At 37.2% G+C, this 14,680-nt stretch overlaps 1 protein-coding gene across 1 annotated transcript in view; it reads right to left on the reverse strand.

The window, feature by feature from the left end:
* FAF1 (Fas associated factor 1) overlaps positions 1-14,680 on the reverse strand; it is a 522,933-nt gene that overhangs the window by 116,965 nt on the left and 391,288 nt on the right. Inside the window, exon 13 of the mRNA XM_030912634.1 lies at positions 7,122-7,276. Within this exon, the coding sequence (XP_030768494.1) occupies positions 7,122-7,276 (155 nt within the window). The remainder of the gene's footprint in view (positions 1-7,121; positions 7,277-14,680) is intronic.

A 14,680-nucleotide genomic window follows, 5' to 3' on the forward strand; every position in this document is an offset into this window, starting at 1 on the left:
ACTGATAATAAGTGCTTTAAGTCAATTAACTCTTGCCAAAGATTAAGTAATGTGGAAAACTATCACTTGAATATTAAGCCTAACAAGTACCTGTCAGCACAGCAGCGGAAGTTTGCAGTGACCTGAAATACCACACCCAAGGGCATTAAGTTCAAAAGCTAATATTGATAGGCACAGAATTCTGTCTGTGAATATTGGTATTAAATGTGTGTACAAAATTTAATACAATGCTATGTATATGTTACATGCAACCTGTGTAACCCAAGCACTACTGGCAACTCCTGGGGAACTATTTACAACTACTCTGAACACTGCTTAGAAATAGTGTGCAATGCCTGATTTAACACTTAGTAGCATGTACACTGATGTGCAAAACATTTTCATCTCAGGTACTTACATAAGCAATTCATTTTCCAGCACTCATAGCTAGCTGATTACCCAGTTCGCACTATTCCAGTGAAATTCAATGTTTGATTCTAAGTGTTCTAAAATTAGATAATCTAAACCAGCATCTATATTTGCTTTGTGGACCCTCCTATGCAGAAAAAGAGATACCCGCTAACCCACTTATTACTGGTTAATACCGGCGGTTCACTGAGTCACATATGTGATGTGGCTTTCCTTGATGAAGCAACTTCAGCTAAGAATCCACAGCTCAGCCTGGAGGGCACAGCCTTTATGGAGGGACAGATTAATACTCACTGTGCTGGTGCTTTACATAGTACTATTTATGGTTAATTCTGATGGTGTTCTAATAGAACATGTCTGAATGCTTGGTCTCTTCCACCATGTAGCCAGTCTAGCACTCCGGGCCTGGGGACAGGTTTATAATCAATTCTCCCACCATTGTAGAAGGTTCAGTACCATCCCAGAATGGCCCAATTTGGGAGACCAATTACCTCTGGGGTATCACAGAGGCTTGGTGAAGTCTGGGGAAGAAACTCTGGAACCAGGATGAACTCATCTGGGTTGGAATTCAAGCCACTTTCCAGATGGCCTGGGAGCACCTGAGGCACATGGGCTTACACCATCATATTCTGAGACCCTACAATGCCAGCAGTAGACCAAGTATCCAATCTGAACATTTTTAATTCATTCTGTAAGGAGAATGAAGGTTTTAGTACCATATATTAGTACCATTAGTGGCTACAGGGGAAGATCACACAACTAGAGGAATGTAGCTGCATTTCCAATGTTCTTGCCATTACCCAAATTAGTACTCTCTTGTTATTTTTCAATAAGCCTATTAGAGATTATTTGTTTATTATCAATATAGTACTTACTCTTTAAAAGGTAATTATGGCCGGGCACAGTGGCTCATGCTTGTAATTCCAGCACTTTGGGAGGCCGAGGTGGGTGGATCATGAGGTCAGGAGTTCGAGACCAGCCTGGCCAATATGGTGAAACCCCATCTCTACTAAAAATACAAAAATTAGCCAAGCATGGTGGCATGCACCTGTAGTCCCACCTACTCGGAAGGCTGAGGTGGAAGAATCGCTTGAACCTGGCAGGTGGAGGTTGCAGTGAGCCAAGATTGCGCTACTGCACTCCAGCCTGGGAGACAGAGCAAGACACCATCTAGGATGGACGGACGGAAGGAAGGAAGGAAGGAAGGAAGGAAGGAAGGAAGGAAGGAAGGAAGGAAGGAAGGAAGTTAGTTGTGTAAAGCAATGGAATTACAGACACAGCTCCCTCAGGGAGCTGACAACCTAGCAGGGAGATAGACAATGACCATACAATGTAATGAGTGCTATTAGTACAAGTTAGTATAGATATATTATGGGAGCACACAGAATATGCCTTTTAACCCTGACTGAGGCAAGAGAAGGATGGGGAGAGGCGAGGCTTCCTGGAAGTGATATCTGTCCTGAATTTTAAGAAATTATTCTTTCATAGCTAAGCACTCATTCATTAAGAATACATTGTACTAACAATATTTTTATTGTATTAGTTAAATCTACGGTGGTTTTCTACATGATATATATCCAAAGAATATCTTATCCCTGCTCACTGTCTGCTTGTAGACATATGCCAATGCTAGGATGAATCATTAACAAAACAACTTCTTTGGATTTGTCCATGCTGGCTGGTTGACCTTAATTCTCAATCTGGTTCAGATTATAGAGGATTATATTAGCTGGCCAGCTCTCTCTATTCCTTCTCTCCTCAATTATTTCAACCACTGACCCTTTGTTCCCCATACATAATTATGAGGTTTTAAACACCAATGCCCTTTAGTAAAGAATAGTAAAATCTGCTACCCAAAAGACTAGGAATGCTACTATGGTAATATAAAATCTCTAAATAGAAAAGAGTAAAGTTCTAACTTCATCTTTCTGTATATCATCTCTTTCAAATCCCTCTTTGACCCCGTTGTGTACAGCAAGTCAGTATAAAGTTCATCTATACGCCTAAAGTACCTTATACATACTTCATATTATATATTAGCTCTTATGTCTGTTTTGCCTACTAGACTATGAGTGTTTTGAGGGTTAGGATTGTGTCTTGTTCCACCTTTCATTCTCAGATGACAGCACCATTCCCGTTTCATATTATTCAGTGTTATTCAACGAACAAACATAACAAACACAGTTGGTCTTCTGCATCTGTGGGTTCTGCATCTGTTGATTAAACTAGCCAAGTATCAAAAATATTCAGAAAAAAATTGTGTCTATACTGAACATGTACACTTTTTTCTTGTCTTTATCACCTAAACATACAGTATAACAACTATTTACACAGCACTTACATTGTATTAGGTATTATAAGTAATCTAGAGATGACTTAACGCAGACGGGAGGATGTGCATGGGTTATATGCAAATACTATGCCATTTTCTATCAGGGACTTGAGTATCTGTGGATTTGGGTATCTGTAGGAGGTCCTGGAAACAATCCTGTATAACTATGAAGTGATTTACAGGATCTGCTTGTTTACTGTTACCTATCTGTTTTTGGCTCTTTCTTTTACAGGTAAATCCTACTATTTCCATCAGAATTACTGGTCAAACCAATATTTCAGAAATTAGAACAGGGCATAGTGTCACATGCCTCTACTTCCAGCTACTTGGAAGGCTGAGACAGGAGGATTGCTTGAGGCCAGGAGTTTCAGGCTGCAGTGCACTATGATTATGCACTCCAGCCAGGGCAACATAACGAGACCCTGTCTCTTCAAAAAAAAGAAATTATACCTTTAGCACTTCTCAAGACTACCAAGGGCTTCCTGTCATTGCTTTAAGAATGGCTCTGAAATCCAACTAGACATCGTGGCCCAGAAGACTGCAGAATATTTTCCAAGGAAAAAACCTCCTATTTAGATATGCAATATTGAAATTATAAGCAACATTCTTAGATGGAAATAAATGCATATATTTATTTGCTAAATGCTTTCTGAGTTTCTTTTTTCTAGAATTTAAAAAAGTGCCATGTTTACTGAAACCAACAAAATGAATAAGCCTTTCCAGGAGATCACAATTTAGTAGGGGAGATGACAGACATTCATCATTACAGCTAAAGTTTCATGTCTCAGTTCATATTTGGAATGTTCTAAGATCAACTTAAGAATTATTCCAACATATTTTATACAGAGTGGGCTGGAAAATCTAAGTATTCAACTAAGAAAGAAGGTAATGAGAATCATTTAAGAGGTGTAAAAATCCAAATCATCAACATCACAGGGGTTATGACATTTTATAGAAATGTTTTTTTCTTTATTCCAATTTGTTAGAGAAATTAGGAAATTTAATTTATACTAGCAAGTGATACTCATATTCTGGTGACTTCACCAAAGCATTCACTTAGTTTTATATCCTTCACTTATCTCCTATACACATGAGAGAGCCATAGTAAACTGTGACTAAAGAACTAATGCCTCTATAGACTTAATCAGAGTAATCCTTAAGCAAAAGTATATCTGCTTGGCAAGTCTCTTCCTATTTTGGATATCAACATCCTCAGCTATAACATCAGGTGGTAGCCCTAGAAAACCACTAAGAAAACATCCAAATAGCTTACAGGTCCAGGACTCTCTAAATTTTTATGGCCAGTGTGAACTAGGTTAACCAGATATGGGACCAGGCAAGTTATTAACCAGGAATTTATTTCCAAACTTACATCTATCATAAAAAAATAACAGTTAAAAGGAAACCCACAACAACAAACTTACTTGTGATGCCTAGAAATCTCTTCTGTATTTCCATATATTAATATGTCCCCATTTCAGCTTACAATATGCAAATGATGGCATAATACTTTTTGACATGTACCCCATGGATCAATAAATATTAGTGCAAGCAGTCATCTACTGAATCGAGAGTGAAAGCTTGAGGTTTTGTTACTCAAAGTTAAAAGCATCTAATGAGTGACACAATCAGTTTTCATGATAAACACCTCTGGATAAATATGGTGTAAAAATCCCAGAAAGATTATACAGTAGGAAACCCAATTAGACAATTTTATTTTGATGAGTCTATGATATGATAGGTGGCAAGAAAATTGTGGTTAAGTTAAACCTCCCCTTTTTTTTTTTGAGACGGAGTCTCGCTCTGTCGCCCAGGCTGGAGTGCGGTGGCGCTATCTCCGCTCACTGCAAGCTCCGCCTCCAGGTTCACGCCATTCTCCTGCCTCAGCCTCCGAGTAGCTGGGACTACAGGCGCCCGCCATCTCGCCCGGCTAATTTTTTTTTTTTTGTATTTTTGGTAGAGACGGGGTTTCACCGTGTTAGCCAGGATGGTCTTGATCTCCTGACCTCGTGATCCGCCCGCCTGGGCCTCCCAAAGTGCTGAGATTAGAGGCATGAGCCACCGCGCCCAGCCTAAACCTTTTTTTTGAGCAATAAACCAGCCTAATCAATTATCTTACAGTTTCATATGTCAAAGTCAACCCCTTTTTGGGAATATGTCATTCTAATGAATTTTCACCTTGTGTTTATAAAATGTGTATTTTCCCATTTGCCTTAACGATAATAATGATGGATCAAAAGTAGTTATGTAATTTTATTTGTTACTTTTTAAAAAATTACTTGCTTTTTAATTTTCTGATATTTTAAAAAAACTTTTATGTCTGGAGGGTACATGTGAAGGTTTGTTACATAGGTAAATTGGTGTCATGGGTGTTTGTTTTACAGATAATTTCATCAATCAGGTATTAAACTCAGTACCCAGTGATTATCTTTTGTTACTCTAAAATAGAGAAATATAATACCTTTTACATTTGTAATATGGACAGAACTATTAATAGATTTTGAATAAGTATGTCAAGTATCTTAAATTATAGAAATCATCCCATTCCCCTATTGCCCCATTTGTGGTTCCTATAAATGTTTATTAAATTGAATTCCTAGATGTTCCTATTTTCAATCTTTAATATTACCTTTTACAAATTTTCATGACAGATACTTAATTCAAAATGTAGACTGAAATATCCTATCATACTTAATAGTCAGTTCTGCAGTTCATTGAGAAATAGCTCTAAAGCCTTAAACAACACCTTTATTTAGTGTTTTTTAAAAAGTGTCATAAGGAGTTAATAGGACACAGCTGTACTGGCTCTTGCTAATAAGCAGCTTCTGTCGCTTTGGTCACCACAGGTGTCTCTGTAACCTGCAAACTCTTATTACCAGTGTATCAAAGTTGTGCTACTTAACAGACTTCTTTAGTAAAACATAACAAAGCAATTATATGGCTGTTGATTGCCAGTCATAAAAAAAAAACCCTCAAACACTGTTTTTCAAAAGAAACTACACTGCAATTTTTTGTCATTGTAAAATAAAAGGAACTAAGGAATTAAATGGAGGATAGAACAAAATAACAGCAGGTAGCCCACTGAACTTAGCCACTACAGATGGTTTAGAAATAGTGTTTCCTTCTCCATCAAGTTGTGGATAAAAGGAAAGGAGGAGATTCCTTACTGCCAGTGAATGGCAAAAGATTTAACCAAGTCTCCAGTCTCTGTATTTTGCCTCATGAAAGACCTTCGATGTGGCATTTTTATCTGTTTGTGGCACTGCTTTTCATCACCTTTAACTGAGTGTGAATAATAACCTGATTTAATTTAAACAAATACAGGTGCTAAAGATTCTTTATTAATGTATAGCAGGGAACATTTCCAAGGCAAAACGAAGTCATCTCATGAAATTTCCTAACCATTTGCTTAAAGAAATGAAGTATTAGATTAGGAAATAGCTTCAACATTATTTTGCTTCACATTTAAGGAAAGAATCGTGTTCTTTTCTGATTCAGATTAAATAAAACAAACTCTGAATGATGACCAAAAATTCAGTAAGCCATAAAGTAACAAAAAGACAAATCAGATGGTTTCTAATTGTTCTATAATCGTTAAAATTAGGTAACTATAATATGCTTGCCTTGAAATGAATTAATTTAATCTTCCATTCATAAACCAGCACTCTGCGATTACGATTGTGTTAACACACCCAAAGTAGCATCATGGGATGTTATAGACACATGTGTAATTAAACATGATGAAATATATTTCAGATGGGAAACTGAAATAGGCAAAATATGAAGAATTGTTAATCACTTACAGATACTATGATTAACAAACTAAGTAAACTCATCCTGACAACTAGGAAAGGAATTTTTTTCCCTATTGAGAATATGGATGTATTGTTGGCTGTGTGCAAAAGAATGTGTGCAATAAAGCGATTACATCAATTAGCATATGCTAGAGTTAAGCTATTACCAACTCCATTGGACTTGTGCAGAAAGTCCTGCCCTCTTCACTGAAGTTATTAAAAAATAAACTTACTACTAAGATTATATATTAGACTTGTTTTGCCTTTTCTGAACATCATTAAAAACATTAGTTTTCTCTAAAAGTTCAAAAATATATTAGAAATGTCTGTTGCATTGCAAAAATAAGATGAGAAATATATTTTTATTTTCAGGTTATGCTTGAATTTAAAAAGTTTTTATAAGTTAAGGTATATTTTCACAATTGCAAATAACTGCATGTGCTAGCTGCAATGAGCAGCTTTTGTCTAATAAAATGCAATGGCAGAGAGTTTAATGCTGAGGATGAAAAATGTTTATGATGATGACAAACATAATGATTTTTTTTTTAATAGAAGCTCAACTTATAACTTGTGAACAACAGTATTACCTTGCTCTGTTGGAGTCCTTTGTCAGATCCCAAGCCCAGGTTATAAAATTTTGACTCAGATAAGAAACAATGGATTCAGCACAAAGCATTTGTGAGCAGAAGACATTGGTTAATACACTTTCATCATGGTGGAGGTAGATAGCAAGAAGCTTTCTCTGAAAAGAGGAGAAAAATCTGATCAATTAAGATATCCACTAATGTAAGATTTCTTAAATTTTAGACAGGCATAATTAGTCTATGTGAACAGCAAAGACAAAAATTAAATGCTATTCCCTAAAAGAGTACTTTACGTTGTGGAGTTCCTAAAGCATCTAAAATATCAAAAAATTTTACTTCCCTACACTTGAAAAAGGCTAGGATGATTATATCTAATTTTTCAGACTGCTATTGCAGATTTCTGTTAACATGTGCAAGCCTATCTCAAACGAAGTTGCAACAGAATTGTATTTTGCTTAAGGAAAATGGATTTACTGTTCTTTTTATTTCATAGATATATGTAAAGAGAAATATTAACTTTGAACTGTTCAACAATACAGAGAAAAAAATTCATTGAAACAGAATGACAAAATTCCTCTTACATATTTTGTATGGTTTTAATCTGAACAATGGATAGTCTCTTCCATTTGAAAGGAAAAGGTCTGAAATGAAGTTTTCTTTTTGTTCTATAGATAATTTTAAAGTCCTTAATGTGTTCTCATATTAAGCCCTTATTTAACAGCATATAACATATAATTGCCATATGAAGAGATAGAAAAATATTCAGTTCACATGCATTCTTTCTAGTTTATATTTCAGAAAATGTCCATTGTGGCTTTTCATATAGAAAATTATTATTTCCCTTTTGCCATAATAAAAGTTGCTTCTAATAAATGACATTTGGTCTCTTAAATGTGTCTTCTGTCATAGTTGGATACTCAATGCAATAATTAAAACTAAAAACTGAAATTGAACAAGGTAATAAGTATAATAAAAACAATGGGTATAAGTAGCCATTGATGGTTTGCAACATGTTAGCTTTACCAAAAATGACTATAATGATTAAAGAGCTTAAATTGTTGACTACCTTCTTGGTAGTCAGTTCTTGAAAGAACTGAGTTTAACAATACTCACAATTACCAGGGAAAGGAAAGATAAAATTTTATGGTAAAGACAACATACAAACCAATCTTTGAAATTCTGTCAAAGGAAAATTTCAGGGAAGCTTAGTATCTTTCCCTTTATGTTAAATAAGAATGTGATGACAGCAAATGAAAATCTGCTGTGTGGGATTCTGAGCAAAAGAAAGAAACTTACAGAAAAATATAAGGCTCATGCTGATGAAAGGCTAATGAAATCTGACGTTAGGAATTATCTCGATAAATAATCCAAATAATAGTAACAGTAATCATCATTAAAATTATTTCTTACAAAGGTAAACTTTATAATAGATGAGAGTAGCCACAGTTAGGTAGATTAAGATTCTAAAGCATCTACTATGAATAGGAGACACTGTTACTTTCACAAACGTTATCTACTTTAATTTCCAGAATAAATCTTTAACATAGCATCCTTAACCCCAATAGCATATGAGGAAACTGATGTTTAGAAAGCGGACTTGTTCCAAATGTCACAGCTAGTTAGTAAGTAATACGAGGACTGGCTCCCAGCTTGTCTAACTCCAAGTCCAAGTAAGTATTTTTTCTCTGATACTACAGTGGTAGCAGGGAAATCAACCACACTGTAGTCAAGGCTTGTGGAAGTACTCATATAGCACAAGGATGCCAGACTGCTTTGGACTGAGACTCAGAGACAGCTTGTAATGGGAATAAGGGCAGGACTCCTGGGTATAAGTAGCTCAGCTGATCCCACCCTGCTTCTATGTGTTAATTCATTTATTCATTCATTCAATAAGCATTTGTTGAAATACTCTTTGTGTCAGGCTCAGCAGGAAGCAGTGGCAATAAAATGATGAACAAGAAAGACTTGGGGTTTCTTCATCTATGTTGATGTCTGCAGAGGACAGTATCAGGCTTCTAGGAAGTTTGTAATCAGATACATTGTTAGAGAGATACTTATCTAGTAAATTCCTACTCATCCTATAAGGCTCAAAAAAAAAAAAAAAAAAAAAAAAAAGCCTCTATGAAACCTTCCCTGATTCCATCAGGCAGTTAAGAGCTTCCTTTCCTGGGTCTCTATCTCTTTCTATTAGTATTACAATTGTTTACCAGTTTCCCTTCTAGACTAACTTTCTCAAGAGAGAGAATGAGGTCTCTTTCAGTCTTCTTTGCATCTTTAAACTAGCATGGGTCCCAGTCTGTTTGATGAAAGAAACAAGAACACTGATACGAGCCATAGCCCCTTGGCAAAAAAGATACCCCATTGCAGTGGCAATGCAAAATCAGTTTTAGTAAATAAGTCAAGAATTCTGACGCTTTAGGCAAAGTAACGTGAACCTGGCACCATTAACAAATTCAGAGCTCTTCTTCTTAGGAGCTCTCTAACTGAATAGACAGAGGGATGTCAACCTCTAATTCAGCTTGATCGTTTCTCAGCAACTACATTTAATGAGACACTGGGAACAAGAGAGCTGTCCACTTTTAAATCAGCATATTTCTAACTAAACAATGGCAATGGCTAAATCTTTAAAATGCCTATTTCTCTCAAGAACACTGCAATGGAACATTTAGACTTTGGGAAAGAGATTAGTGATTTACATTGCTATCTCACTGATTTAATTTAAATGCTCTTCTAAACCAAACACACATGTGCCGAAGAGGCTACTAAGAAATCCAACATGCAGAGTTCTCTATAAGTGCAGCCGACAGTGTTGACTGAAACTAAACTTGGAAATCCAGGGCACTAATGCACAATATCAAGCAATAAAACAGCATCTCTTTGGCAATATTTAATTTAAAAAAGAAGAAAGAGGCAGGCGAAGATCAGGCACTGTCTGTTTTGGAGGATCAACCATTCTGCATTTCAAAGCATTGGTCCCTGCAATATCCAGGTTACTGTGCTAGAATCTCGACTATTATATCGCAGTTGTGAGAGGGAGGGCAAAGATGTGTTTACTCAGTGATTAGGCCCTTAGAATAAGCCTCTAGCTCCTAGAGAGACAGCTCACCACTTATTCATTTGGGCCAATTCACAAAGCCTAGGAAGATTAAACATCCATGCTGAGAAGACAAGCGAATGCAGACGGTGAAAAAGAAATAAAAATTCTTTAAAAACTCTGAGATGACTTCATTATTTTTCCACAAGGAAACTTTAGGAAAGTGTTTAGTTAGAGAAAAACCCACATTGACCTCTCTCTAAACCCTTAATCTTTCCTTTGTGGTAGCACTGCTTTGTGGTAAGCGACTGGCTCGCCTCGCCCCTCTTTTCACTGGAAGCTGAGAGAAAAAAAGACTCTGGAGAAACAGTTTTCGTTCCAGGGACACAAACCCCTGACACTGTTAAACATGAGATGCCAGGAAAACACACTTAAAAAAAATTCCCACTTTAAGCTCTAGACTGAATGTGAGAAAGGAGATGATGAAAAGAGTATCCCAAGAGGATCTTCAGGCTGTGGGTACCCCAAAATAGCTTTCAAAAGGAAAACTGATAATTTTAAAATAATCTTTTCTCTGACATAAGCTTTCAACAAAAATTTTTCTGCTGCTTTTATGACAATAAATAAGCAAAATATAAAGACTCAATAGTATGGAAGTGCTAGTAAATTGAGGCTATATAAATCTGATTAAATTACAGTCACAGATAAATGGACTCCAGACTCAGATTTCTGATTATCTTACTGAGCTCAATTAAGCACAGGCCAAAAGAGTGAGAACTGGGTTCAGCATATCAACCAATTTGGAAGAGTTGAAATGGCAAACTAATCAGAAAACTGCTTTTGTGAAGAAAAGTAGTACCACAGAAAATGAGTAAGAAAATGTTTTGATTTCTATTACTATAACCAGCTTTTGCTTTGGCCCATTAATAATTCAGTTCAATAACATTTAAAGAGTACCTATGTGTTAGGGATTGAGACTATAAAGATGAATGAAACAGTTTCCTTACCCTCAAAAAGTGGTGGGAAACAATGTGTGGAGGTAAACGTTTTATTGTAGTACCATCTAACAAATGATAATATTGGGGCATTAAAAAGAATATATTGTATTTGTCCTTTCTAATTTGGCAGAAAGGGTCTAAGTCTGGCGGACCACAAAGGCAAACGACCAAGCTACACTCTCCTGATTCCCTCCCTGTAATCTAAGTTTTAGTAACACAGTGCAAAGGGAAGTCTCCAAGCTTTAAAGTAACAGAGAGCTCTGTTCTAAATCCAGTTTTGCCACTTAGCAGCTGTGTGACCATGGGGCAAATGGGTTGTTGTAAGCATTGCAGATAATGTAGGTTAAGTACCTATTTACAAAGCCTGGCCCATAGTAGGTGCTGAATGAAAGGTAGCTGTTAGGATGAAGATTCCTGAACTATCCATGCAAAATAAAGGGTTTTGGAAGCAATTTCAAGAGAAATAATGGTCATGAAAATGTATTAAAGATTAAGCAGCTCCTTCATTTTTCCTACTGGCAATAGTGTCTGGGATGCTTATTGTGTCTCTGCGTTTGGTGCCTCACTAATCTTCACATTCAAATCTAGGAGCTAAGGTACTAAGTTGATGCTTAAGAAATGCCTAGCTGACAGCAACCAATGTGACTTGGCCTTGAGCTACAGTAGCTATTGTATTTAGACTCTTAGTGTCACAGAACCATAGAATATTAGAGCTGGAAGAAATGTGCTGTGTCTCAAAATAAGCCAGGCAGAGAGCAGATACTAAGGAAATATTTGCTGATGAACTAAAAAGAAAGGGTTCCATTTTGAGTACCAGAATATCCATAATCTGCATGTTCAATGCTTTTAAAGTTGATATGACAATTTCTGGGAATGGTACAATGTAGTTCATAGGTTTTTTTCAGTGTAAAAATTATAGTATAAAATAATTTCCTTTGTGTAAATTGGACCTGACTTGCTTTCTCTCCTTCCCATTTGTTCTCCTTTTCCCTCATCATTAACATCACCATAGTAATCAGAATCATTATCACTATCACTTTTTGTTTTTAAGTTTGGAGATGGCTCATTGATACAAACAATGGATACAATGATATAATAAACACCCATTTATTCTTCACCCAGATTTACCAATCATCAGCATTTTGCCATATTTGCTTTACCATTCTTTTAATACTTCCCTGAAACATTTGAATGTTTGCAGACACTATGACACTTCTATCCTAAAGATATCCTAAAGAAATCTGTCTTCTGAGAATAATACATTCCCTTACATAATCATCGCATTTATATCACACCTAAGACATTTCATATTGTTACAATATTATCTAATATACAGTCCATATTCGAATTTCCCCCAAGTACTCCCACAAGTCCTTTGTAGCTGTTTTATTTATTGTTTTAAATCCAGCATCTAATTTGGATCATTCCAATACTTGCCAACTTCTACAATGCTATTCTTGTATATGGATGTTCACAGGTACACCACAGCATACAATCATGACTCAAGATAAGTGCAATGTGAGAACAGAAGCAGGACAGTAGGAAGCCACACTATCTGGGTTCAGATTCCTGCTTTGCCATTGCCCAGCTATGTGACCTTGGGAAAGTCACTACACTTTTTTGTGCTTGGGTGGCATACAGTTCTGAAGTCTGTTAAAATTCTTTTCTAGATGGGAGTAGTGAGGAAGTAAGGCTGGCAAATCAGTAGTAATGAGTAGTAACAGAGGAAGTCCTGGGGTCTAGGTATGAACATCAGATTGGCTGCTTCTTTATGAAGATGATACTTAAAAAAAAAAATTTTTTTTTTTTTTAATAGAGATGGGATCTCACTATGTTGCCCAAGCTGGTCTCGAACTCCAGGGCTCAAGTGATCCTCCTGACCTGGCCTCCCAAAGTGCTGGGATTACACACCTGTCTGCGAAGGTGATACTTGAGCTGAATTTTAAAAGTAGGACATCAATGCTGTAAGTAGAAACAAACAAACCACAGTAAAAGCAGAAGAGAGTGACTTCTCTGTGACTGAAGCTGAATTTTTTTTTTTTTCAGACAGTCTTGCTCTGTCGCCCAGGCTGATGGCGTGATCTCAGATCACTGCAAACTCTGCCTCCTGGGTTCAAGCGATTCTCCTGCCTCAGCCTCCTGAGTAGCTGAGACTGCAGGTGCCTGCCACCATGCCTGGCTAGTTTTTGTGTTTTTAGTAGAGATGGGGTTTCACCATGTTGGCCAGGCTGGTCTTGAACTCCTGACCTCAGGTGATCTGCCTGCCTTGGCCTCCCAAAGTGCTGAGATTACAGGAGTGAGCCACTGTGCCTGGCCAGAAGCAGAATTTTAAATATACATGAGAGTGAGAAAAAGAAGAGTAAAAAAGATAAAAAACAAAGGAAAGGTTTGGGAAAGGCCCAGCGATGTCAATGGCCCCATCTGTTCAAATAACTCCAAGCTAGTTATCTTTAAAGAGTAAAGCACCAGAGTGCAGGTTGTATTGTGAAAAGAATCACAACACTTTGCCCTGTTTAGCTCCTGAACATGATTTCAGGGACCAACAGGCATCAACCAAATTGGAGAGGTTCCAAAAAGAAACAGTCAGCTACTAAAGATGAGAAGATGCCAGGATGGTGTCTTTTTCCCCTCACTTTCTGAAGCAGATGTTGGGATAGGATTCTGAAATCTGGAGGACACAGATGTCTGAATCTTGCATAGGGAACACTGTCATATGGAAGTCAGAGGGTTAAAAAAAAAAAAAAAAGCCTTCCCCAGGTGTGATGGCTTACGCCTGTAATCTCAGCACTTTGGGAGGCCGAGGCAGGTGGATCACCTGAGGTCAGGAGTTCAAGACCAGCCTGGCCAACATGGCGAAACCCCATCTCTACTAAAAATACAAAAAAGTTAGCTGGATGTGGTGGGGTGCGCTTGTAATCCCAGCTACTCGGGAGGCTGAGGTAGGAGAACTGCTTCAAACTGGGAGGCAGAGGTTGCAGCGAGCTGGAATTGCGCCACTGCACTCCATTCTGGGTGACGGGGCGAGACTCTATCTAAAAAAGGAAAAGCCTAAAGTAAAATCAAACTCTCAAAAAAAGCTGACAGATGTTCTTTGAGTCTAGCTCTTTATGAGTTTTCATTGCTTAGACTGTAATACTCAGGTAATACAATATATTTGAGGAAGGCCACCATGTAGCTAAAGTTTTTAAGAATAAGGACATGAGAAGCTGAAATGATTGGCTCTTATAGCAAATTATAGAGAAGGAGGCATGGCTATGGGGAGGCGGGAAGAGGGACTACGTAGGCAATGAAGTAGGCAGGCTTTTTCAGGTAAACATTTAGATACCGTACTAAGGACTTTGGTATAGTAGCCTCTTAAAAGTGCAGGAAGGATTTTTCTAACCCTCTACTATTCTCTATGGAGAGGGATAACACTAATCCTAGTCAGCAATAGGCCTGTTAAACAAGCATGACAACAGGAGTGAGAATGTCAAGTGTACTCCTCTCCCCAACTTTTAGGCCACTGAGGAAGAGAACAAGAACCCATAGCC

This window comes from Rhinopithecus roxellana, chromosome 12, assembly GCF_007565055.1.
Source record: "Rhinopithecus roxellana isolate Shanxi Qingling chromosome 12, ASM756505v1, whole genome shotgun sequence".
Classification (NCBI taxonomy): Eukaryota; Metazoa; Chordata; class Mammalia; order Primates; family Cercopithecidae; genus Rhinopithecus; species Rhinopithecus roxellana.